The 26,152-nt window shown below is 52.9% G+C and overlaps 2 protein-coding genes across 2 annotated transcripts; both read right to left on the bottom strand.

The window, feature by feature from the left end:
- Positions 1–1,068: 1,068 nt before the first annotated feature.
- On the bottom strand, positions 1,069–7,306 carry NOL12 (nucleolar protein 12). The gene is made up of 6 exons (XM_032416879.1): positions 7,182–7,306; positions 5,707–5,812; positions 5,318–5,366; positions 4,649–4,791; positions 3,288–3,385; positions 1,069–2,853 (listed from the first exon to the last, which is right to left on the bottom strand). Exons 1-6 carry the CDS (start codon positions 7,259–7,261, stop codon positions 2,688–2,690), a joined length of 642 nt encoding a protein of 213 aa, XP_032272770.1. The 5' UTR covers positions 7,262–7,306; the 3' UTR covers positions 1,069–2,687.
- A 15,167-nt stretch (positions 7,307–22,473) lies between these two features.
- Positions 22,474–25,697, bottom strand: LGALS1 (galectin 1). The gene is made up of 4 exons (XM_032416520.1): positions 25,590–25,697; positions 24,256–24,335; positions 22,976–23,147; positions 22,474–22,675 (listed from the first exon to the last, which is right to left on the bottom strand). Exons 1-4 carry the CDS (start codon positions 25,596–25,598, stop codon positions 22,529–22,531), a joined length of 408 nt encoding a protein of 135 aa, XP_032272411.1. The 5' UTR covers positions 25,599–25,697; the 3' UTR covers positions 22,474–22,528.
- Between the last annotated feature and the right edge of the window lie 455 nt (positions 25,698–26,152).

Raw genomic sequence — 26,152 nt, 5'->3', positions numbered from 1 at the left:
AGTAACCCAGGAACAGAAAAGCAAGCGTCTGCTGTGGCTTTGGTCCCATACAGTTGGATCCTCTCCTGACAGCCCTTTCCTTATACACCCGCCTTCTGTGGGAGACTCTGCTGCTTGTATCCACAATTTTTATTTGAGAGAGACAGAGAGAGAGAGCGCCATGAGAGAGCGAGCACAAGCAGCGGGGAAGGGCAGAGGGAGAGGAGGAAGCAGACTCCCTGGGGCTCAATCCCAGGACTCTGGGGATCATGGCCCGAGCCACCCAGGTGCCCCGCACAATCCTCAATTCTTATTCGGGCACATGATTCTCCAGAATGAACCACAGGACCCAGCCTTCCCTACAGCCAGGAGCTCCCTCTTCCTCCTGTCCCTTGCCTTTGCCTTCTGCCCAACCAATGGCACAGGACAAGTGTCAAATGTTCTTAAAAGGAGGGAGGGACATGTTCTTCAACTTTTCCTCCTTCCTGCTGGCTGAAAGGCAAGTATGATGGCTGAAGCTCAAGCAGCCATCTTGGACCATGAGGTGGAAGCCATGTGTTGAAAATGGCACAAAACAGGGCGCCTGGGTGGCCCAGATGGTTAAGCATCTGCCTTCGGCTCAGGTCATGATCCCAGGGTCCTGGGATCGAGTCCCGCATCAGGCTCCCTGCTCAGCAGGGGGCCTGCTTCTTCCTCTCCCTCTGTTGCTCCCCCTGCTTGTGCTCTTTCGCTCTGTCAAATAAATAAAATCGTTTTTTTTTTTAAGCTTTTTATTTATTTATTTGACAGAGAGAGAGACAGCAAGAGAGGGAACACAAGCAGGGGGAGTGGGAGAGGGGGAGTGGGAGAGGGAGAAGCAGGCTTCCTGCCGAGCAGGGAGCCCAATGCGGGGCTCGATCCCAGGACCCTGGGACCATGACCTGAGCCGAAGGCAGACGCTTAATGACTGAGCCACCCAGGCACCCCAATAAATAAAATCTTAAAAAAAAAAAGAAAGAAAGAAAATGGCACAAAACAAAAAGCTAAAAGCCTCCCATCCCAGCCCCCCAGCCCCACCCCACCCCGGCTCCAGCCTAGTTATCTCCCTGTTAACCGCCTCTTATACAAGCCAGTTGTTTTTCAATTTTGTTTTCTATTATATGCAGCTAAACCTAATCCTTTAAGCCCCAAACCCAGGAGGCCCACCAGATGGAGAGCGGCAGGGAAAGAATCCAGGCGTGGAGCATGGAGAGAGGGGTTCTGGGGAGAAAAGGCAAGTTCTCCAGGGCGTTCTGATTCCATCACTTCTGATCCCAAGATGGGCAAAATCGCTGACTCAATCTCCTTGGTTTGCTGTAAGAACTGATGGCGCACATGGAAGAGAGAGGATGAGAATACTTGTAAACATCACGACATGTAGGTCTAAATGGTAAATGACCCCCCATGGCACCGGGGACAGGAGAAGAGACGTGGGTCAGCGGTCACAGGGGACAGCAGCAGCCGGGACCCCAGCCTGCAAGTGCACCTGCGGCTCACGTCAGCCTCAGGGCAGCCCGAGGAGGTGGGTGTCTTGACATCTGACCCATGAGGTCAGCACAGCAAAGCGCTCACACGGAGGCCAAGTAGCAGAGTTAGGATTCAAACCCAGGCCCTGCTGTGTGCGCTAACGCCTGGGGCCCAGGATGTGTTCCGCTCCCGGGGGGCCCGTGAGGGCAAGGCTCACACTCACGGCCCTGGGATAAGCACTAGAACCACCTGCAGAACTTGCTAGCAGGCCCCACCCTCTGCCCAGGATGGAGGCAGCCCAGCAGAGCGAGTCACCCCACCCCCAGAACAGGGAGGCAGCAGGAAGAGCAGGTGAAGGAGCTGAAGAGCCAGGTCACAGCGCTTCCCACCCATAAGCCCCAAGCTTTGCGTTCCCATGTCCAGGTGTGGCCCTCAGATAGGCACCAGATGGCGGGTCCGGAGGGTGACATGGGAGCGTGCCAGTCGCCCCCAAACACGGCCTAACGGAACCCCTGTTCCTGAGCCTGCCCGGTGGCACTTGCGGCTGCTCCTGGCACTGCACTCTCCTGTCACCCTGTCCATCTCTCACTGGTCCTGAGCTGGGTGGGGAATGCTCTGGAACTCATCCGCTTCCACCACTTCAGTTTCAGCTGAGGAGACCAATGAGGCCAAGAAGGGACAGACCCAAAGTCTCAGCCAGTAAAGAGCGGAGTCCAGCGCCACTCACCCCCCTGGCCCAGCAGCCTGCTTTTCAGAGCAGCTGGATGACTCTGGATTCTTCCAATGTTATGCTGGTCTGCAATCCGGGTTGGGGGGCCCAGACCTAACACTACCTGTCTCATCCCCACAGGGAAAACTGCTGGACGGGGAAGATGGACCCACCCGCCTGACGGTTTCCACCACCTCAGAAGCCTGCCCTTGGCAAGCGGCATCAGGGTCAGGGACAAACAGACCACAAGTGCACTCAGTTTCAGAAATCTGATGAAGGCTCAGTGGGGGAGACATTTGGGAAGATGCCCCAGGTTCGGCTCTGAAGGCTCCTCCTGGGGGGAGCCACCTCTCAGCTGCCTGCCCCTGCCAGGGTCCAAGCTCTGGGCCAGAGGTGCTGGCCTCCCCGCGGTGGGCCGCAGAGTCCCCACCTCGGCGCTGGGTCACTGGGCCAGCCAAGCGGAGACAGCACAGGCCCTTACAGCCCAGGCTGGGCACGGCCTGCTTCTCGGGGCTCACTCTCCGCTGTGCCGGGCTTTGCCCGTCAGCCGGCGGCGCTGGGTCTTGCTCGTACGAGTGGCACTCGGGGGCTTCTTGGTGGAGTCTTGGGCCCGTCGGGGACGCTTCCTCTTGGTCTTTTTGCGACTGTGCGCGTGCAGTGATGCCGTGAGAACGGAGATCCTGTAGGAGGTGGAAGGCTGGTGAGGCTGGGGCCGCATTTACTGTGGGGAGCAGGGCCTGGGTGCAAAGCTGGGTTCGGGGGTGACCGGCTGCCTGGCTCACAGAGAAAAGTCGGTACAGGCCTTGAATGCTGGGAGTACCAAATCCATGCCAAAGGCAGCCTGCTCTGACCCCAGAGGGCCTGCCAGTTCCTCCACTCATAAAAAGGCCCTTACCCCGGGCACTAAGGACGCCCAGGCCTGGCCACTGTCGGGGAGTGGGGGTGGGGAACGGGGAGGAGGGACACTCGATAGGCAGAGCGGAGTGGCTGCTCCAGGCCCCACACCTGCCCCATGCCACCCGCCACAGGCCGGCGAGGGGCGGCTCCACAGGCCCCATCACCACTGTCAGCCACGAGGGAGCAGTATCCTGGGGGAGGACAGACCAGGGCTCACCGCTGGGACAGGAGGGGGTCTCTGGACTTCCTGGGTAAGGCTCTGGTCGGCTTCTCCACGGAGGACGCCTCTTCCTCGGACCCGTGCCCAGCCCCTTGCTGAAGAAGCACAGGACAAGGACCATCACACAGAGCGGTAGATCGCGAGGCCTGACACCAGCAGTCATGGCTCGGTCAGGGCGGGGCATGGCCTGCAGCCTCGAGGCCTGGCTCAGGGCTCGGAGAAGGCCACGGGTGGACAAGCCATGTACCCCCCTGAAGCGGGGATCACAGGGAAGAGCTGAGTCTCACAGCCTTGTCCCCCTTTCCTTCCAGCTGTGAGCGTCTGCATGTCCACGGCAAGCTGAGGCCGGGAGGACTTACAGAAGAACGAGGAGATAGAAGAGGAGTGTGAGCTCGGTAAGGACGCCACAAAGCGCTGGCTCGGGGCTCAAGGACGCCTTCACCAGTGATAGGAAACGTGCTTTGCCTTGTGACTCGGGACACACAGGTACTGAAATGCCCACCCCACCCAGACGGACGCAACTCGGATGGAAACAAACATTTCGTGAGATGGTACTTCGCTGGGAGGCTTTGTGATCCTTCCAATGATATTCTGTTCTATTTCTTTCCTCTTTTTCTTTACTTTTTAAAATTTTTTAATTTTGGGATTTTGTTTGTTTTTGTTTTTTTTGAGAGCTTATTAGGCAGTTCTGCCTGCATAACATTTCCCCGTCACTTCCAAAGCCTCTCCCTTGCTCATATTCCCCAGCAGGTAGTCCCCCCCACTGAGGAGGAACACTGCATCACACCAACTGAAGCAAAACAACACAACATGCTGCTGCTTCACCCGAAAGCAGTGCTCTCCTCTGCCCTTTCCAGAAGGTTCCATGGCTCCCGAGTCAGGGCCCATGGAGTGCTTTTAAAATTTAGGGGGATCCCCCCCTTTTTTTTTTAAATGTCAGTTGCAATCTGTGAGTACCTCCCCACTCACAGCTTGCACACTCAGGGTTAGTGCGCACGGCCGGGCCGCGTTTTTGCTGTTCCCACGCACTGCAGTGATCACCATACCCCGCCATCTTCGGTGTTTCTTTTGGATGAACCGCTTTTACACTCACAGCAATCCCATGAGACAGGTGCCATCAGCAGTGACCCCCACAACTTACTGGTGAAGACACTTGCCCACGTTCCCACAGCCGCTGAGTCATGGAACTGGCTTCTGCAAGCCCCAGGGTCAGGGATTTTGTCCAGGCCCGGAAGAGTGCCCAGGAGGGAAAGAGCCCCTCGCACTGCAATCCCCATAAAGGGAACAGCACTCGGCACCCCCGACAAGCCAGCCTGCACCTGGGGCCCGTCTTCTCTAGGGCTGGAAGTTACACCCACCTCAGGCGGAGACAGTCCCAGCAGCCGGGCCCCCGAGAGGTCCAGGTCGCTGATGGTGGTCACGGTGACTGTGTGGTTGGGGTGGTCATACTGCACCGACTCTGTCTTGGCTGTCACCAGTCTGTCCAGTTCATCTGCCTCCTCTGCGCAAGGTGGGCACAGAACCAGCTGTCAGCCTCAGAGCACAAGTAGCCAGACTCTAACCCCCTGCCCAGCCCTAGACTGCAATGGCCCCCTCTACGCTACGGGAGAGTGTCCAGGAAGTCACCGGCTCCAGAGCCTGGCCTGCAGGCAAATGTAAGCGATTCAACTCCTCCCTTGATGCTCCGGGGAGACCTCAGACCATCTGGTTCTCATCTAGGACAAACCCTGTGTGACCCCAGCAGCTGCTGCTGCCCATTCCCCCCCCCCCCCCCAAGTCCTCCAGGCCTCAGGAACTGGGCTTTCTGCTCAGGATCGCTTCACCAAGAGGTTGGTCCTTCCTGTGTCTGATCCACTCACATTTAGAGGTTGCTGAAGACCGCCCCTGGCCCTGACATCATCCCCAAGACCCCTAGAGCTAGGGAAGTTAGCTGTGCAGCCCCCACACCTCTCCCCTTCCACCCACCAAGGGATAAATAACCTAGGCCTGTTGGCTATTCTCCAGGTCAGGGTAAAGATGGGACTTACCCAGAGCCTCCTCTCTCTCTGCCAGCATCTTCAAGTATTCCTGATGGCGCTGAAACCAAAAGGGAAGGGAACACAGTGAGTGTGGCCTCTCCAGCCAACCCCAGGCAGGAGCATTGCTCATCTCTAGGGTGAGTGAGACCATGAACGACTCCTAGTGAAACACCAGGAGATTCCATCCTAAGCCTTCCCCAGACCAGGGCCCACCATGATTCTACCTGTGCAAACTGCTCCCCAGGCCTGCCCACACCTTCCCTTATTCCTGCAGATGCTCGTATTAAGGCCATCCAAGGATGTAAATCCCTCAGGAATCAGATTTTATATACACAGACACACTCTCTCTCTCTCCTTCTCCCTACCCCCCTTCCCTCACCCATCCTCCCCCTTTGCACCTCCTCCCGGAGCTTCTTCTGCTCCTCCTTGAGCCGATGCTTGATCTCCTCAATGGCTGCCTTTTTCCGCTCTACCTTCCTCTTATGGAAGCCAGTCAGGTACTCCCTATAGGAAAGAGGCAAGGGAGAGTCGGGAGGAGACACAAGGAAAGAGAGGCTCACTCCAGGAAGAGAAAAACCACCAATACTGTACTATTACAAAAATCTACACATGGGCACCTGGGTGGCTCAGTCAGTTAAGCACCTGCCTTTGGCTCAGGTCATGATCCCCAGGGTCCTGGGATTGAGTCCTGCATAGGGCTCCCTGCTCAGCGGGGAATCTGCTTCTCCCTCTCCCTCTGCTCCTCCTCACCCCCGCCTCCGCTGCTTGTGTGTGCTCTCTCTCTCTCTCTCAAATTAAAAAAAAAAAATCTTAAAAAAAATGTACATGTGTCACCCCACATATTCCTCACAACAACCTGTGTGGTAGGTACCAATCCCTGTTTTACAGATGGGGACACTGAGGAACAGAGAGGCTAGGCTACTTGCCAAAGGTCATAGAGTGTAAGGTCAGGAGAAAGAGGGAGATGCTGCTTCTTTCCACCCACCCCCCCTCCAGGGCTCTCAGCCTCAAGCAACAGGGCCAGGTAGGTGGGCCTATGCACCCTAGGACAGGCAGGGGGCCCTTTCTATGTCGCCAGATTCCATGACCCAGTGAATTAAGCCACTTTTAGCAGGGCTTTCAAGGCCACCCTCACCCAGCTATCCACAAACTTTCCACTGGACTGGCACCCATATCCCCAGGACAGCCGCCCCCAGACCCATCAGTAAGGCCCGTCGATGCCACCCTGCATTCCCCTCCCCCATCTGATCTGGGCTCCTTCTCATCTCTCTAGTGCTGGCTGCACCATTCCCAAACGTTCCGGGGGCCCAACACTAGGCTTTTCGCTGACCCACTGCCATATGGCAAAGTGGCGCTCTGAGCAGGGGACATCTGATGGACCGGACGCTGAGGCTTAGGGGTCCAGCTCAGGGGTCCCGAGATCTGGCACCCACACACCGAAGGAGCTCAGGACACGTCTGATGAGGGCATAAATGAACTTAAGCCACGCTCATCCCATTCACTCCTCATTCATCAACAACACTGAGCGCACCGCGTGCGGCGCCGCTGGGCTGGGCCCGGGAGGTCGAAGCCTCAGCTCCGGGCCCCGCCCCCGCCCCCGCCCTCTGGCCGCGCGCACAGCAGGAGCCGGGCCAGCCGGGGCGCAGACCTAGCGACGGGAGGGCGGGGCGGGCGATTCCATTCCCCAGGCGTGGGGGTCGACCGCGGCCGCTTCCATTCCGCGGGGGGGGGGATGTCGAAGGGGAGCCTCGGGCCACGCCGAGAGGGCGGGGCCGGAAGGGACCTCTGCGTGAGCGTCAGCCGCCCGGCCTCGGCCCCAGCTGTGGCCCCGGCCGGCGGCCTGAAGGACATCAGCTCCAGCCTTGGCACTCACCGCCGCTTCTCTTCGTTGAAACTGAGAACAAGCCGCGGCCGCCGGTGGTCGCCATCTCGCTTCTTCTTGTTGCGGCCCATAGCGGTGAGGCCTCTGGCGGCGCGCCTCCCGCACGCCTAAGACACTTCCGGGTGTATCCTTTTTTAGCCTCTCGGGCGCGCCTCGCACTTAGACTCCTCAGTTCCGTTGCCCAGGCCCCGCCTTTTAAAGGGGCCGCGGAGCCCGCCTCCCCAGCCCTGCCTTCTGAGTGTTAACACTCAGATACTTGCCCCCCCCCCCCCCCCCCGTGATTCCTAACCCCAATCCCTGTCCTAGACTAGCGACGGTGAAAGAGAGGTCCCAGGGTTTAGCACGGTGCCTGGGCACGCGGTAGCCGCTCAGTACGGAGTTACTAGTAAATGACCAAATATTGCTGATCCTACTTTTGATTCTGATGTCAACTCGTCAGTGGTCTCCAAGAACACATTTCTGGCGCCACACTCCCTGGATTAGAATCCTGGTACCCCCAATTACAGCTGTGGTTCTGGACCGATTGCCTTCGCTTGGCTGCAATTACCCTATTCGTAAAATGGGGATAATTATAGTGACTTTGTAGGGTTGTGCAAGGCAGTGGTTTTCAGACTCTGGCGTTTATCAGAATCCCCTGGGGGGCTTGCTGAAACCAGATCTCTTGGCCCCACCCTAGAGTTTCTGATTCAGCGGGTCTGGAGGGAGCCCCATAATCTGCAATTCTAACAAGTTCTCAGGGGATGCTGATCCTGCTGGTCCACAGACCACACTTCGAGAACGATGATGATGAGGAAAAGTGAGTTAGGTAACATTGCTTGTAAGTAATATACGCCACACTTGTGTTTGCTACACACGCCATCTCCCCTCTCTGTGTCTCCGCTTCCCCAGGTGTGGCATGGGGGTGTGATAATAACACGTCCTTTACTGAAGACGGCGGGCATGTGAAGGCATTCTGTGAAACACCGCCTGAAGGGGAATTTTAGTAACTGGGATGGGATGCCCGAATCCCCCACTCTCAGTTCATCCCTGCTGGGGCGCTGCACGCAAGCTGCTGCCCTTGCTTTGAAGGCCTGGCCAGCCTGGCGGGGCTGGTGGTCATGACAGTGCAGGGGATGGTTCCTGTGCTGCAGGAGCTCCGTGGGGCTTCTCCAGTGCAGAGGGCTTCCCAGAGGAGGTGATCCCAGAACTGGCTGAGAGTGGGGCTGTCAGAGGAATAACAGACCCTTACGACCCGCCTCCCCCTCCATTTCTCCTTGGACAAGTGATCGGATGCCAGAGAGCAAGTAAGCACACGTGTATTGAGCGCCTACTGTGTGCCAGGCACCCAGAGAAGGGACCTACCTGTTCTCTCAGAGAGTGGAGGCAAGTTGTCCGGGCTTACAGGGCTATTCTGTCTCCCCCTGTGCTGAGGAATGTTCTCAGGGTCTCCTGTGGATTATTCCAGTGGATCCTCACAACGGCCCTGTGAGGTTGGTGCTCGCTCCTTCCTTCCCTCCCTCCTTTCCTCTCTCTCTTTCTATTTTTTTAAAGGTTTTTATTTTTTTATTTGAGAGAGAGTGAGCAAGACAGAAAGAGGGAGCTTGCAGGCATGAGCCGGGGGCGGGGCAGAGGGCGAGGGAGAAGCAGGCTCCCCGCTGAGCAGGGAGCCCGTCAGGACCCTGGGATCATGACCTGAGCCAGCTGAAGGCAGAGGCTTAACTGACAGAGCGACCCAGGCACCCCTCTTTCTTTCTTTTTAAAGATTTTATTTTTTAAAGTTATCGCTACACCCACTGTGGGGCTCGAACTTACAACCCCGAGATCAAGAGTCGTAGGCTGCACCGAGCCAGCCAGGTGCGCCCTGCTTTCATCCCTATTATACAGATGAGGAAAGGGAGGCTCAGACAGGGAAGTGGTCCCGTGAGGAAGTGGTGTATGGAGCCGTTCCCTGATTGCTGTCCTCGCTGAGCTTCCAGGCTGGCACAGAGACAGGGACCAAGTAAGGGCACAGCTGCGCCTGCAGGACCTTGTGCGGGGAGCTCTGGGCGGTTGGCCCACCCAGCCCTCGCTGCCTGCCTGCCCCCCCCCGGGGGGGGGACCTCAGGGAGCCTCATGTGCCCAAGCCCCCAGTGCAGGGTGAAGCCCTCCTGCCGGGAGACGAGCCGAGGGACTGGGACCCCACCCAGACTCTGAAACTTCACTGCAGCTCATGGTCTAAAACACCCACCGCTCTTTGGGGGCGCCTGGGTGGCTCAGTCCGTCAAGTGTCTGACTCTTGGTTTTGGCTCAGGTCATGATCTCAGGGTCATGAGATAGAGCCGCAGTTGAGCCCTGGGTCAGGTCCCTGCACAGGGGGGAGTGTGCTTCTCTCCCTTTCCCTCTGCCCCTCCCCCCATTTGTGCGCTCTCTCTAAAATAAATTAATAAACCTTAAAAAAAAAAATAACACACCCACCACTCTTTGGATTGGTTTCTCCTTGGAATCACTTTTATGTTTATTGAGCACCTACTTGATGTGGGAAACAAAGGCAGAAGAAAAGACTACTAAATTTCCTGACTACCTACAGCCCATTCACAAGTCTGAAACAGGCAGAGTGATGATATTCCTCTAGGAACTCAACTTCCTTGATGTTAACTCTCGGCTAAGGGCAAAAGGCAATCCTAGCTGACCCCACCCTACCCCCATCCTGTAAGTCTACTTTAACATATAAAAATTCCTTTAGAAATTTCCTTTATCTCTAAACCCCCAAGACATGTGTTGGCAATCATCCCCCAAGCACGTGGCCCACCAATATACATCTGAAGGGTCTCATGACTAAGGTTTTACTAGATAGTAAAATGACCTTTTCCTAACAATAGCTTGCCCCCTCAAGGTCCTGGAAGCCTTACTTCCAAAATTCCTTAGAGACTTAAACTATCCCTAACCCCCTCCCAACTTGAAAGTCTATAATGGGCCACTCCTCATGACCCCTCCTCTTTCTGCCCACGGGTCCTGTCCCCGTGCTTTAATAAAACCACCTTTTTGCACCAAAGATGTCTCAAGAATTCTTTCTTGGCTGTCAGTTTCGAATCCTAATGTCTTTCCTACATCTCTACTGTGTGCCGGGAACCAGGCATTTCTCTACATTACCTCACCTAATCCCGGCAACAACCCCACAGGGTAGATATGAGTATTAATGCAATTTGATGATGAGGCAACTGAGGTTCAGAGAGATCTAGTAACTGGTCCAGGGGCACACGGTGATGGGGCTGGGGTTTGAACACAGGTTTGACTCTGAGCCCAGTTTCCTTCCTGCAGACCCAGTGGTCTCATTCCCTATCTGCCCCAGAACTTTGCTCTGCCCCATCGTAGTCCCTCCCAGTCCTGGGGTATTGTGGGTGTTCAGCCGGCCTAGCAAGAATCTGTGGGGCTGAACGGAGAGGAGCAGAGAAAGGCAGTCCAAGAGACACTTTCTCCGATGTCCAGCAGAGGGCGTCCCGCCACAGCCAGACTTCCAAAGCTGTTTCTCTCTGGGCGGCCACTTGGGTGCCCCAGGAGAGCCTGGAGATTGGGTGTGGCTCATGGCAGCCCCCCCAGCATGTTCACTCCATCCTCCTGGGCCCTCTTGTAGAGATGTGCTCCCCAGGGGACCCACTGAGTTGGGAATCATCCACCCAAAAGGGCCCGGGTGCAAATAATGACCACCATTTTACAGATGAGGAAATTAAGGCTGGGGAGGTGGGAGAGCGCCACCCTGGGTCCCACACTAGTGCTGCTTGCCTGGAGAGTGAAATTGGCTAGGCTCCCACCCCCCCAAACCTCAGAAGACAGTGCCCTAGGGCTTGGGGGGAGCCCATTGAGGTGCTGATTCTAAGTCATCCTGAACATTGGCTCAGTTCTAGGTGCTGCTTCCCAGGGAGGTAGGGGCCCTGGAGCAGGGAGCAGGAAGCAAAAGGTGCTGGGGAATGGTCTGTGGGGTTGCCAGGCCATCAGCTCAGGTCCCATCACTTATGACAAGTGAGTATGATGGGCTGGGTTAAACACTGCCCTCTGGGGCGCCTGGGTGGCTCAGTCGTTAAGCGTCTGCCTTCAGCTCAGGTCATGATCCCAGGGTCCTGGGATCGAGCCCCACGTCGGGGTCCTTGCTCTGTGGGGAGCCTGCTTCTCCCTCTCCCTCTGCCCCTGCTTGTGTTCCCTCTCTGTCTCTGTCAAATAAATAAATAAAATCTTTAAAAAAATTAAAAAATAAAATAAATAAACATTGCCCTCTGAGGGAGTAGAGCCTGGTGGGTCTTGGAAGGCATGTCCTCTTTGGAAACCAACAGAGGAGGGGCTCATGGAGACCTCATCTCAGGCCGACTGAGTTTCCCCGAACTCCTCTGCTCGGCAGGGAAGAGGCTGTGTGCTGCAGGAGGCCTCTGGGAGCTGGGAGGCTGCGGGGCGGGGCTGGCATGTCCCCCCAACACCCCACGCTCCAGTTCCTCCTATACAGAACCAGGCCAGCAGAGATGTCTGGCTGGCTTAGTCCATAGAGCATGTGACTTTTTTTTTTTTTAAAGATTTTATTTACTTATTTGACAGAGACAGAGATAGCGAGAGCAGGAACACAAGCAGCGGGAGTGGGAGAGGGAGAGCAGGCTTCCCGCTGAGGAGGGAGCCCGATGTGGGGCTCGATCCCAGGACCCTGGGACCATGACCTGAGCTGAAGGCAGATGCTTAACGACTGAGCCACCCAGGCGCCCGAGCATGTGACTCTTGATCTTGGGGTCATGAGTTCAAGCCCCAAGTTGGGTGTAGCAATTATAAACAGACAGACAAACTTAGGGAGAAAAAAGGAAAAGAACTGGGCCAGCAGTTGTGTCAGGACCATTGCCTGAGCCCCTCTCCCCAGTGTTGGGATGAGGGTCCTGCCCAGGGTCGCAGAACCAGCAGCTTCCAGACTAGAGTCCTTGGCTGCCCTTATGCACCAGCACAGGTGGTACGTGGCCTGGGGCCACAAAGCTGGCCTGCCTGGGCAGCCCCACAGAGCTCAGCAGGGCTGGTGCAGACCAAGGAGTCATGTCATCCTACGGAACTGTCTTCCTTCCCTTTAAACTGGGATGATAACAATGAGGGAGCAGAAGGCTACCTGAAGACAAAGCTCAAGCTGACACCCTGCAACCTCCCCCCACCCCCACTCCTGGGTGGGACATGTGTGACATTCCTCCAGGAAGCTCCTATCTTAATGTTAATGGCTTGGTAGAAGAGTAAACAATCTTAACTTGACAGTGGCAAGGTCTCTTTAGCAGTATCTTGAAGGTCCCCTTTAACAATATCCTGCAGGTCCCCTTTAGCATTATCCTGCAGGTCCCCTTTAGCATTATCCTGCAGGTCCCCTTTAGCATTATCCTGTAGGTCCCCTTTAGCATTAACTTGTAGGTCCCCTTTAGCATTATCCTGCAGGTCCCCTTTAGCATTAACTTGCAGGTCCCCTTTAGCATTAACTTGTAGGTCCCCTTTAGCATTATCCTGCAGGTCCCCTTTAGCATTATCCTGCAGGTCCCCTTTAGCATTAACTTGCAGGTCCCCTTTAGCATTATCCTGCAGGTCCCCTTTAGCAATATCTTGCAGGTCCCCTTTAGCAATATCTTGCAGGTCCCCTTTAGCAATATCTTGCAGGTCCCCTTTAGCATTATCTTGTAGGTCCCCATTAGCAATATCTTGTAGGTCCCCTTTAGCATTATCTTGCAGGTCCCCTTTGATGTGGGAAACAAAGGCAGAAGAAAAACTATTAAATTTCCTTACTACCTACAGCCCATTGACACGTCCGTGAAACAGGCAGAGTGGCATTCCTCTAGGGACTCAACTGCTTCGATGTTAATACTTTGCTAAGGGCAAAAGGCAATCCAAGCCTGACCGCCCCCCCCCCCCCCCCCCCCCCGCCCCCAGGATCCTGTAAGTACTTTAACATAAAAATTCCTTTGGAAACTTCCTTTATTTCTAAACCCCCAAGATACATGTTGGCAATCATCCTCCAAGCATATGGCCCACTAATACACATCTGAAGGGTCTCATGACTAAAGTTTTATTAGACAGTAATAAATGACCTTTTCCCAACAATAGCTAGCTCCCTCAAGGTCCTGGAAACCTTGCTTCCAAAATTCCTTAGACACTTACACTATCCCTAACCCCCTCCCAACTTGAAAGTCTATAATGGGCCACTCCTCATGACCCCAGTGCGGCTCTTTCTGCCCACGAGTCCTGTCCCCGTGCTTTCATAAAACCACCTTTTTGCACCAAAGATGTCCCAATAATTCTTTCCTGGTGGTCGGCTTTGAACCCTAACGTTTTTCCTACATCATATGGCACCCAACATGGGGCTTTGAGTCCAGAGCTCATCTGGACTCTGAGCCTCGATGCAAACTTGGTGAATACTTTCTTTTCTCTTCCTTTACTCTCATTCCAGGGCCTCTTCAAGGAGTACGGTCTTATTGGAACACTTTCATGCCGATTGCTCAGGCTGCAGCCCTCTAGCCCGTGGCTACTCTACAGGGAGGAGAAAGCTTGCCTTTTGGCTGGAAGTTAGTACCCTGGCCAGGATGGTAATAAGACCCAGAAACTTGATGCCCTCTCTTACTCCTGTCCTTATACAAAGTTGTCTGTCTTGGGCATGGGACAGCCACCTAAGTCACCAGGACGGCTGCCATTCTTAAGTCTCCCTTGTGAGGTTTCCTCCTGATTGATCTAATGTGATCCATTCCACATCCCTGCTCTAGCCACTTGGAGCCAGCCAAAACTAGTACCCGATGGAATTAAAACCCAACCAGGGACCATTTTCTAGGGAAGTTGGCTGTAAGGACCACATGTGTTGGAATGTCGCTTAGATCATGATGGATTTCCATCTTTACTGTTTTCTGTCAATGTCCTCTACTAACTACTTAAAACTACAGCATTCAGTAATTTCCCCCTTGTAAAACTTTTCTAGTATTTTCCATGGGTTAAAAACAGCAGGGCAGTACGCAACCTTCAGGGCATGTGATGGCATGACACGGGTATTTCAGTCCATTCACCGGCACCCATCAGCAACGGAGGATGCGATGGGGTAGGAGAGGGACGCCGGCATCCTTCCTACGGGGACTTTTATGGCAGGAATGCCTTCACAGGAAGGCAGGATTGTGATCAATAGCGATGTCTTGTTTGAGGGACACCTCCGGTCGCTTTTGACACATGGGAACCTCTGACATATCCTGCGTGGGACGCCACCCAGGAGTTGCGGGGATGTGGTAAGGGGCCTTCTTTACTTTTCTGGTCACATGGCCTTAGTAGGCTTCTTCTTCGGTTCCCAAGGACTCTCCCTTGGGGTGCCTTTTAACCCACTGGAAACAATTTGGATTGCAAAACTTAGGAAAGGACTGAGCTCCTGTAACACAGCGTGGCCTCAGTGAGATCTATCCGTTAGATCTCCTCTGCAGGAAACAGGGCAGAATGTGTTTGCCCGAATGTGTCTGTCTAGTAAACCCCCTCCTGACGTATTGGATGATAATTATCTAAATAGGCCTCCTCCTAGTAAACCCAGGTTCCTGGAGGAAATACAGGCCATCTCAGACAAAGGGGACCCTTGACTCTCTCACTGTTCTTCCTAATAGATGTGGGGGCTTCTCCCTCACTCCCCAGTGTTGGGATGAGGGTCCTGCCCAGGGTCGCAGAACCAGCAGCTTCCAGACTAGAGTTATCCCGGGCTAATGGCTATAATTGGAGCCAACTGTGGTTAGTCTACCTCGGGAAAGGGACTTTAAGGAATATTCCCAAGCAGCTGCCAAAACTCCCTTTGTTTTGGGAAAATTCCCTGTCTTCTCCGGCCTGACATGGACTGCCTATTCCCCCCTTGTTGGTGGGAAAACATGGCGTCTGCGACTCTGTTGGAGCTGATGAGCTCTAGAACCAGGAACCCTTTCTCTGCCTTCTGGCAGCACTTGGCCTCCTCTGTCTCCCCCCTTCTGTTTCTGCACCACCTTGGGTGCGGCCTGCACAACTGGCTTCTAGATCATCCTCGGTGCCTCAGGCACCAGGGCTCCTTCTCCCTTCACCGTCAAGGAGCATGAAGAGCATCCCCTGGACCTAACACCGCCCACTCCAGATTTCCCCACCAGCGTCTCAGGTAAAAATTGACAATGGGAAGGATCCAGGTGGAACATAATTCAGTATTTACCCTAAGTTAAGTTTGTTGGTTTAATTAAGATAGACATGTCTTTAAGTTATCAGCAGTAAACGTGAAACTTTTATTCTATCGAGGTTTGCTGAAGGTCAAATAAGCTCCTGTTATCTCTGTTGCAATTTGGTAGCAAAAAGATGACTTAAAATGGTTAATTGTCTGTCTCATCAAAGTTCTCTTGGGTAATTGTTAAGATAGCTTTCAAAGTCTTTGGTAACTTGAAACTTTAAAGTTTTGCTTGGATGATAAATGGGATTAAATTCTTTGGACATCTAGGTCTTTTCCAAATAGGATAAAGTGCTAAATCATTGATTACTGAATGTAGGTTTGTCCTTTTGACTTCTTATTGCAAAGAAACTAAGGATATTTAAATCTGTTGGTAAACATGTTTTGTGCTTAATTGATTCATAAATTTGCCATCTAAAGAATTCTGGTGAAACAGTTCACAGTTGATTACTACTTAGTTTTCACTGGAGACTAAGGTTTCTAAGAGTGCAAAAATTCTGCTAAATGTAATTAAGACTGATAGAAATAAGGGAAACAACTCTGTATGTAGAAAAGTAGAAGATATGTAAGAAAGATATAAGGAATGGGAATGCATTTTTATTGAAGGTAAAAGAAGGTAATTTTGTCCTAAATGAGACTGGTTGTTTGGAAAGAAATGGCTGGGGACAAAATCTGAATGCAAAGGAAAATTGTGGAAGGTTTGTGATGGGAAATCTTTGGAATAGAATTTTAGGTGTGGTCAGGATGGACTAAGATTGAAATGAATGGATTTTAAAGTACACTGGTATGAGATTCAAAGTCTGCTTTCTCTCTGTTCAAAAAGACAAGCTTTCGGGGCGCCTGGGTGGCTCAGTCGTTAAGCGTCTGCCTTTGGCTCAGGTCATGATCCCAGCCAGGGTCCTGGGATTGAGCCCCACATCGGGCTCCTTGCTCCGTGGGAAGTCGGCTTCTCCCTCTCCCTCTGCCCCTGCTTGTGTTTCCTCTCTCACTGTGTCTCTCTCTGTCAAATAAATAAATAAAATCTTAAAAAAAAAAAAAACTTTCTAAGGTTTTAACAAAGTTCCCCAAGATTTAAATCATGAACAAAGTCTCGTTGACTAATTAGGCTTATTTGTTTGGTATGTTACATTCTGGTATAAGGTCATCATCACTCGGGGTACCTGGGTGGCTCGGTCATTAAGCATCTGCCTTCGGCTCAGGTCATGATCCTGGGGTCCTGGGATCCAGCCCCACATCGGGCTCCCTGCTCGGCGGGAAGCCTGCTTCTCCCTCTCCCACTCCTCCTGCTTGTGTTCCCTCTCTTGCTGTGTGTCTCTCTCTGTCAAATAAATAAATTAAATCTTTAAAAAATAAATTTAAAAAAAAGGTCATCATCAGTCGATGTTCTGGCTATGGAAGTGTTATGTGTCACAGAATAACTGAGTTTTCTTGTCAATCGTATCATAATGAACTCTCAGATCATTAACAATGTCCATTTCTGAGTTTTTTGTCATTTATAATTGTTCTTATTGTCTTGCAAAATGAGTTTCATCTTCAGGGAAGTTCATATAAAGGACTTTTAGGACAAAACAGGTATTCAATATCTTTAAGATCATGAAAATGAAATGGATAAGAATTTCCAGAACTAACTAAAAAGCTGCATTCAAATTAAACAAGAATTAGTAACATGGGACTAAATGAACTAAAAAGATGATTATAGTTTGGTGACTCTTGTTTGAAACATTGCTGGTTCTCTAATGTTTACTCTTCCAGACTAGGGAAACTTTTTAAGATATCTATGACTTACAGAAATGTGATAAAATATTCATTTGTAAGCAAATTAAAGCATTTAACTTTTCTACCTAAACCCTCCAAAATTCAAAAGGTCTCAGTAAGTATTCTTTCTTCCATGGCAATCATAGTCATTTGCATAAGTTCAATAAGAATCTGTTCTCCTTGGGCGCCTGGGTGGCTCAGTTGGTTAAGCAACTGCCTTCGGCTCAGGTTATGATCCTGGAGTCCCTGGATCGAGTCCCGCATCGGGCTCCCTGCTCGGCAGGGAGTCTGCTTCTCCCTCTGACCCTCCTCCCTCTCATGCTCTCTGTCTCTCATTCTCTCTCTCTCAAATAAATAAATAAAATCTTTAAAAAAAAAAAGAAAGAAAAGAATCTATTCTCCTTGTAACAGGACATCATTGGAAACATTGGTTATTTTACAAAGGCTTTGACTGGAATATCATATTTGAGAAAGACATGCATAGACTCAGATTTGACCAAACAGCTTTCAGGACGTAAAGTTGACTTTATGAAACCCGGAGCCATAAAGCGCCTTGGAACTGTTGGCCTGATACCTTGCTTAGAGTTCCCAGCAGCCTCACCAGGTGAGTAAAGAATGTCACTTCCTGGCAGGTGCAGGAACTTCAGGACACTTTGGGGGCCCTCATGAAGAGGAATCCACCCAAATCTACAGGTATTGTAGGCATGTCTGATGGCAAGTACTTGGCTTGGCTTCTGGCCTGGAGAGGCTACTGAAAGTTCGATCGAGAGATTCCTTATAAAAAGTTCCAGCAAAGCAGATTCTCAAAGATCTATATGATCAATCATTATTCTTGCTGAGCTTATGTAAATAATTAGGCCAAGTTTGTTAAAACTGTGTTTGTTTTTCAAATAAATTAGTCCTGATTTGGCTATCTCTGATTAAAAATGAAGGTTATTTTAGAGAGAAAAATTATGTTTCAGTAACACACCTTTATGGATGTTAAATTCTAGATCTGATAGTCTTTAAATCTTTGCTGCTTACCTAAGCTAGACAACTTGAGGCAAACTTCAGAGAAATTACCACAGTAGCTCACATATAGACAATCTTCTTGCTTGTTATTCAATGGGGATAATAACAGGACCCCATGGGCACATGATTAAACAGCTGGAAAATGGGATTGATTCCCCAATGATTGCGTAACTCAACTAGCACCTTGACCAATTCTATGTGGCCGGGATGATGAAATCGTTCCCCAAAAGCCAGAGCATACCCCACTCTGTAGGGTTAACTATGGGCTTGTGGAGATAATGGATGACCCCACTTTCTTTATGATTGGATTGGATGATGCACCTGGGGATGCCCTTATCTCTTGACAAGTCTTCTCCCACTTGCCAGTGATTCCTTATAATTAGGATATTGTTAACGCTGGACCTCAAACAAAGAGGTCTTCTTGATGGTTTCATCCCTCATAGTCATATTTATCCTAGAAGCCACCACTGTTGAAATACTATTGCAAACAAAGCCTTTCGCCAAGCATGTAACAGCCCTCCTGGTGGGAGCCTCAAAGCTCACCACGGGACAGTCCCTGACTATAATGACTTCACGTCAGGTCCGGAGTGTCTCAGAAACCAAAGGCCACCAATGGATGATGGAGGCCGATTTATTAAATACCAGTCTACACTTATAGATATGCCTGAAATAATACTTGAAACCTGTCAAACTTTAAACTCAGCTACCCTTATGCCTGGACCTGACCATCGTACTTCTACAGAGCATAACTGTTCAGAGGCTATTGATCTCATCTATTCTAGTCAACCAGATTTAAAAGATGCCCCTATTGAAAATGAAGATGACAGTTGGTTTACTGATGGCAATAGTTTCATGGAAAAAGGAATAAGAAGAGCTGGGTGTGCTATAGTGCTCACTCGTGCTTGGCAATTGCCAAATCTTTAATATTTTCTTTCTTTATTTTTGACAGAGAGAGAGATCACAAGTAGGCAGAGTGGCAGGCAGAGGAAGAGGGAGAAGCAGGCTCCCTGCTGAGCAGGGAGCCCGATGCAGGACTCAATCCCAGGACCCTGGGATCATGACCTGAGGCGAAGGCAGATGCTTAATGACTGAGCCACCCAGGCGCCCCTGCAATTGCCAAAGCCTTAAAAACTAATATTTATACTGACTCCAAATATGCTTCCCTAGTCCTACATGCTCACAGAGCAATTTGGAAGAAAAGGGGATTATTACCAAGCCATAACTCCCCAGGGCCTGAAATTATTACTCTTCTTAAGGCTGTACCCCTATCAAAGGAAGTAGCTGTGATTCACCTCAAAGGACATCAAGGGACATGACCTTAGAATCTAGAGGAAACAATTCAATAGACTGTGCAGCACAAAATAAACAAATGTTAAGTCTTTTATCAGTCTTAACTCCAATAAAGTCCTTAAGTCCAGGCTATTCAGACCAAGAAATGCACAGGACTGCCTTGTTAATAATGAAGGAAAAATCTTTATACCCAAAAATAACCAATTGAAGGTAATGCAGTGCTTACACCAGGCTACTGATTTGGGTAAAAAGGCCACGGAGGTGGGGCACCCGGGTGGCTCAGTTGGTTAAGTGGCTGCCTTCGGCTCGGGTCGTGATCCTGGGGTTCTGGGATCGAGCCCCGCATCGGGCTCCCTGCTCAGCCGGGGAGCCTGCTTCTCCCTCTCCTCTGCCTGCCTCTCTGCCTACTTGTGCTCTCTATCTCTCTGTCAAATAAATAAATAAAATCTTAAAAAAAGGCCACGGAGGTGACAAAAGCTTTGCTAAGAAAAATTGTCCCTAGATTTGGATTCCCTTGGTCCCTACAAAGTGACAACAGACTGTCTTTTATTGCACAAATTCAAAAGACGGCCCTCCAAAACTGAATAGCCCTCGATATTTTGACTGCAGTTAAAGGGGCCCTGAATTAGATGACTGTCTCCTAACAGGACCCAATGGCTCTCACTTGTGTCCATAGCCTCCCCCAGGCTGGAAGGCCGCTGTACTCTGGGGTTTTGCCTGGATGCACGGGCACATCGTTAAAACCCTTACCGGGCACCTGGGTGGCTCAGTCGTTAAGCGTCTGCCTTCGGCTCAGGTCATGATCCCAGGGTCCTGGGTTCGAGCCCCACATCGGGCTCCCTGCTCAGCCGGGGAGCTTGCTTCTCCCTCTCCCTCTCCCCCTGCTTGAATTCCTGCTCTCGCTGTCAAATAAATAAAATCTTAAAATAAAATAAAATAAATAAAACCATTACCAACGCAGCCAACCTTCCACATTTAAAACAGTGGTGGACACGTTCTGTGTCTCATTGGTATGACCAACTAACATCCATTTTTATTCCCTCTTTGGGACTGGAGGGTGTTTGGCACATGGAAGCTCTTAATAAGTACACGGTCAGAGCCCTAAGTGATACTCTTCAAAATAGAATGACATTAGATGTTTTAGCTGCTACACGAGGTGGAATGTGTGCTAGCATAAAAACAAAATGCTATGTATACGTTCCAGACGATCACAAAATATTTCTGGGTTTCTGACAAAAATACTCAAATTGGCTCTTTAAACAATCCCTCTCTTCCTCTAATGAGGGATTAAACTCCTGGACTGGAAAAGGATTTTTTGTCAACTATCACAGGACTCTTATTTGAGCTTCTTTTTTTGTTACACTAATCATGTTTTGCTGTTTTCTCCCATGTCTCTCCACCTGGTGTCAAGACTCCTTCACTGCCATAACTTCAAGCCAACAGATGATCTTCCCACTTAGGAAGAGCTACACATGCAGTCTCCCTTGGATTCAGCTGCCTCTGCTGTTTGTAACTCCTCTGTCTATTTAAGCCCCAACTGACCAATGTTGACCCATAGGTCGGGACATCTCTATGCCCCTATTCAGCAGGAAGAAGTTACAGAAGATGAGACCTTCCACCCTCAAGAATCTTAAAGATTTAAGGATCAAAATTGTTCAGGGGGGGAATGATGTGGGAAACAAAGGCAGAAGAAAAATTATTAAATTTCGTTACTACCTACAGCCCATTGACAAGTCCGTGAAACAGGCAGAGTGACATTCCTCTAGGGACTCAACTGCTTCGATGTTAATACTTTGCTAAGGGCAAAAGGCAATCCTAGCCTGACCCCCACCCCACACACACACCACTACTAGGATCCTGTTAAGTTTACTTTAACATATAAAAATTCCTTTGTAAACTTCCTTTATCTCTAAACCCACCAAGATATGTTTTGGCCATCATCCCCCAAGCATATGGCCCACCGATATACATCTGAAGGGTCTCATGACTAAGGTTTTATTAGACAGAAATCAATGACCTTTTCCCAACAATAGCTAGCTCCCTCAAGGTCCTAGAAACCTTGCTTCCAGGATTCCTTAGAGACTTACACTATCCCTAACCCCCTCCCAACTTGAAAGTCTATAATGGGCCACTCCTCATGACCCCAGTGCAGTTTCTGCCCACGGGTCCTGTCCCGTGTTTCAGTCGTTAATCATCTGCCTTTGGCTCAGGTCATGATGGAGCCCTGCATCGGGCTCCCTGCTCAGTGGGAAGCCTGCTTCTCCCTCTCCCACTCCCCCTCCCCCTGCTTGTGTCCCCTCTCTCGCTGTCAAAACACCTTTTTGCACCAAAGACATCTCAAATTCAATCTTGACCGCTGGCTCTGCACCCCACCCCACCAAACCTCACCTATATTCCAAAACCACAGGGATAACCTCTCACGTGGTAGTGCGTCAGGGATAGGAAGCCCACCGGGCATTTGCCATGTGCTGGGCATTGAACTTGTTCTGCTTCACGCATCTCATGTAATCTTCACAACCCTGATAGGCTACGTGCTCTCATCCCCGCCCCCCCCCGGCCCGCCTTGTAGAGGTATAGAAACCAAGGCTCAGGTCAGTTAACATGCACAAGGCCACACAGCTCGTTGCCCCCCACTCTGCAACAGATCTTTCTAGCTCACGAAAGAATGAGGAGCCCGATTCTTCTCTCCACCTCCCTCTGTACTGCTGGATACCATAGCATCCATCAGTCCCTCCCTCTTTCACCCTGGTTTTATTGATTCATCTTTTGAGCACCTGTGTGTGCTGGGGCTCACTGAGTTGGGAGCTGTTGGGAGGGCTGTGACTGGGTTTCACTGGGTTGGGAGCCGTTGGGAGGGCTGTGACTGGGTTTCACTGGGTTGGGAGCCGTTGGGAGGGGCTGTGACTGGGTTTATCAGTCACCAGCCCCCTCCTGTGTACTGAGCTCCCTGTTTGGCCCTGGCACTTAAGCGGTGTGCACTGAGGCCGTGAAGGTGAAGGAGGGGGGAGCCTGGGGAGTTGGTGGCAACCTCCTCTTCCACCCCCCTCCCCCAAACACACACACAGGCAGGTCCAGAGGGAGCAGAGGCAGCTGCCTTTATTAGGGGCCACAGCCCAGGGGGCTGCCTTTAGTCAAGGGCCAGACACTTGATCTTCATGTCGCCATCGGCGGCCAGGTAGTTGATGGCCTCCAGGTTGAGGCGGTTGGGGAACTTGAATAAGTATCCATCTGGCAGCTTGATGGTCAGTTCGGTCTCGTCGAAGGAGATGCACACCTGGGGGGTGGAGAAGGGCAGTGAGTGGTGGGGACCCTCAAGCAGGAGCCTGGGTTTTGTGGTGACGGCCGGCCGGCAGGCCACGGAACTTCCCCAGAGTGCTTTCCTCACGCAGCCTTGACCACTGCCGGCTTCACGGCCCGGGCCTGCTGGGAGGGGGGCTGGTGCGGGCTGGTGAGCACTGGCTTGGACACAGCAGGGGAGGGGAGGGAGGGGGCAGGGCGGGCCCTAGGTCTCTAGCCGCTAAAGCCAGCTCCGCCCCCCGCCGCCCCGCGCCCCTGGCCCCAGGCCGCAGCCCACCTCCATGACACTTCCAGGCAGGAAGGGGAAGGTGGACTCGCGATGCTCCACGCCCCAGGCCCCGGCGTCCCTGCTGTTACACACGATGGTGTTGACGTCCCCGAGCGCGTCGAAGCGAGGGTTGAAGTGCAGGCACAGGTTGTCGCTGTCTTTGCCCAGGTTCAGCGAGAAGCTGCGGGGAGCAGGGGGCACTGAGGCCTTCTCGGCCAGCTGCAGCCCCCTCAGACCGTCCAGTCCGGGCCACCAGCTGGGGGACTCACTGAGCGGGGAGGCTCTAGTTCTGGCCCTGCCGCTTCCTTGCTGTGTGACCTTGAGCAAGTCCCTGCCCTTCTCTGGGCCCCAGTGTCCTCATCTGCCCAACGGGGGCTGCCCCAGAGCGATCTCTAAGGGTCTGGCTGTGCTGACAGCCAAGACTCTTAGACGTTACTTTGTGTCCCTTTGGTCAAGGACGGAGAGACTCCCTCCACATGGTGACCTCTGGGAGGGCAAGTGTCCTTGTATCTCTGTACTCCTGGTGCCCAGCATGACGACACACAGTGCTCAATAGCGGTGGGGCTGATAAGCGCGTCATCATCAAAAATGCATTTGCTGAATGGAGAGATGTACCTACCTCGGAGGGTTGGGTAAGCACGAAAAGGATAGCGCACATGGCTCTTTCTAATGTCAGCTGATCATCGTCATGGTCACTGAAGAGACCCAGCATCTCACTTCCTCCACACAACCACCCCCCCCCCCCCCCCACCCCCCGGGAATCGACAACAGACTCAGGGCGGTTGGTTGACCGGTCCAAGGTCACATGGCTGCTGAGACACTCGGCAGCCTGCTGAGTGGATGATGAGTGAAGGAGGGAGGACCGAAGGAATGAAAGCTTGAGTGAGTGAAGAGCGCGGGACCGAGGGACCCCGAGGGCCAGCAGCCGGGTGGCGCCCCCATTCCCTCTCCCGGGCCCCAGAGCGGCCTCGGCTCCCTCCCACAGTGGGGGCGGGGCCAGGCAAAGTAGAGGCGGAGGCCGCAGCTGGTTTGGTTTAGGAGGCTCCGGCAGGGAGGGATGGGGGCGACTCTAGAGGGGACATCCAGACCCCGAGGTGGAAGTGACTCACCCAGAAGACGCCACCGCCATTAACCCCCTCGTCGCCGGAGGGAGGGGCAGGGCCTGGCCGGCCACGCCCCTGCCAGAGGGGAGCGGCCCCGCCGCGCCCCCCCCCCCCCCCCCCCCCCCCCGCCCCCGGGCTCGGAGCCCCGGCCCCTGCCGCCCGCCACCCCCACCTTCACCCGCTCACCTCTTGGCTTCGGGGGCCACCTCGCCCTGCACTCTGAGGCACTCCCCAGGTTTGAGATTCAGGTTGCTGGCGATCAGACCCTGCAAAGATGACGAGACCAGAGTCAGCGAGGTTAGAGGACGCAGTGCCCGGGGGAGGGGGTGGGGTGGTTCCCACCCAGGATCCTCTGACCCCACCCGCGGGAAGCCTGGGGAATCCAGGAGGCCAAGTTCTCCGTGTGGTCCCGGGCAAATCGCTGCTCTCAACCGGGTTCATTTCCTGTCAACACTACCGAGGTTGTAGAAGGCAGAATCTAGAAGTTTTTGCGATACAGCGTGGGGATTTTGGATTCAGAGTGGTTTGGGAAGTGGGGTGTTATGCTCCATCCCTTCATTTAATAGATGGAGAGAAGCGGACTCGGAGTGAGTGACACTGCGACTTGGTGGCGAAGACATTGAAGGGTCTGCCCTTCTGCTGGAGAGGAGGCGACCCCTGGGCTGGGAGATTCCCCACCATCCCCTTCTAGCCCCTCGGTACAGAGAGGCGCAGGGGTTGGAGAGGAGACCCTTAAGCGGCAAAGCCAGGCCCCTCTGCAGAAGGAAGAGTGAGTGGCCAAGGGCCAGAGTCAGCAGCCTGGCCGGCTCAGCAACAGCGAGATTGACCGCATAGCGTAACTGGTGTGAGTGGTTGCTTCTGCCAGAAACTTGAACCCTTTCCCTCGAGGCCTGCAGAAGATTCTTGCCTCCTTCTCTCCCCCGTAGCACCCAATCTCCCGGCATGGAGAATGTGTGTGTGTGGATGGGGGTGGGAATTTCCCAGCCCCCACCTGACTGGCCTGCACGGAACCACCCTCCACCCACTAACCCATGCAGGCACCCTCCCGGCAGCCTGTCTCAAGTCCTGGCTACTTTTCAGAGCTCTCTAGAGCAGAGGATGACTCTGCCCTGGCCCAGTGACTGGGGACAGCTGCAGGGGGGGAAGGGACAGGAGGCTCTCCGGGGTGAGGAGTGGGGAAGGGACAGCGGCCTGGGTATAATCAAAGTGCTTCCCTACCCCACCAGTTTGCCACACCCTTCTCTCTCCCGGTTATCCGAGAACTGCAAAATGTCAAACCTTGGCGGAAATAACTGTGCTGTCAGACCCCGGAGGAACTCAGATAATTCTTAAGCCAGAGAGGGCCTTTGGGGACCATGGCGCCCACCCCCATTTTACAGACGCGGCCACTGAGGCACAGAAGGCACTTGTTCGAAGCCACACCCCAGGGACTAGAACCCAGTTCCCCATCTGCCCCCACTCTCCCCGGCCGTCTGCCCCCACGCCATCCCTGGGCCTTGGCGCGGGGTCCCCACACTCACACAAGCCATGACTGAGGACCGGAGGATGTTCCCGCGAACTGCCGCACCAGCTGCCTCACGACTCTACGGGAGAGATGGGGCCCCCGGGCCGCTCCCACCCTTTTAACGGGACCAGGCTCCGGTGAATCCCGCCCCGCTGGAAGCCCAGCCAATTGTAAGCCAGGACAGGGATGGGGGGGGCCCACTGGAGGCGGAGTCCATGGAATTTTGAAGCCGTTCTAGAGCAGAGGTGACCAATCAGAGTGGCAAACCCCCTTCTTCCTTAACCCCTCCCCCAGGGTCCAGGCTCCACCTCCCATTCCCCTTCATCCCTCCCCACCCCCACCAAAAGAATTGTGCTGTGGCAGGGCCTGGGGGGGTGTGGGGGGGAGCCAGTGGAAAATAGTTTGAGGATGAGTTAGGCACGAGAGTTGGCGGGAAGGGGACCTAGGGCCAGCAGGCCGAGCTCAGGGGGTATCCAGAGAAGATGGCTGAGGGGAGACAGGTTCCTTCAGGGGATCAGAGCTGGGGTTCATCAGGCCGCTCCCTGCAGGGACCAGGGCGTGGCCTGCACTGCAGGCTCA

Source organism: Phoca vitulina, unplaced genomic scaffold (assembly GCF_004348235.1).
Source record: "Phoca vitulina isolate PV1807 unplaced genomic scaffold, GSC_HSeal_1.0 scaffold19, whole genome shotgun sequence".
NCBI lineage: Eukaryota > Metazoa > Chordata > Mammalia > Carnivora > Phocidae > Phoca > Phoca vitulina.
The sequence above is the reverse complement of the archived record's forward strand: the minus strand, read 5'-3'. Positions and strand labels throughout refer to the sequence as shown.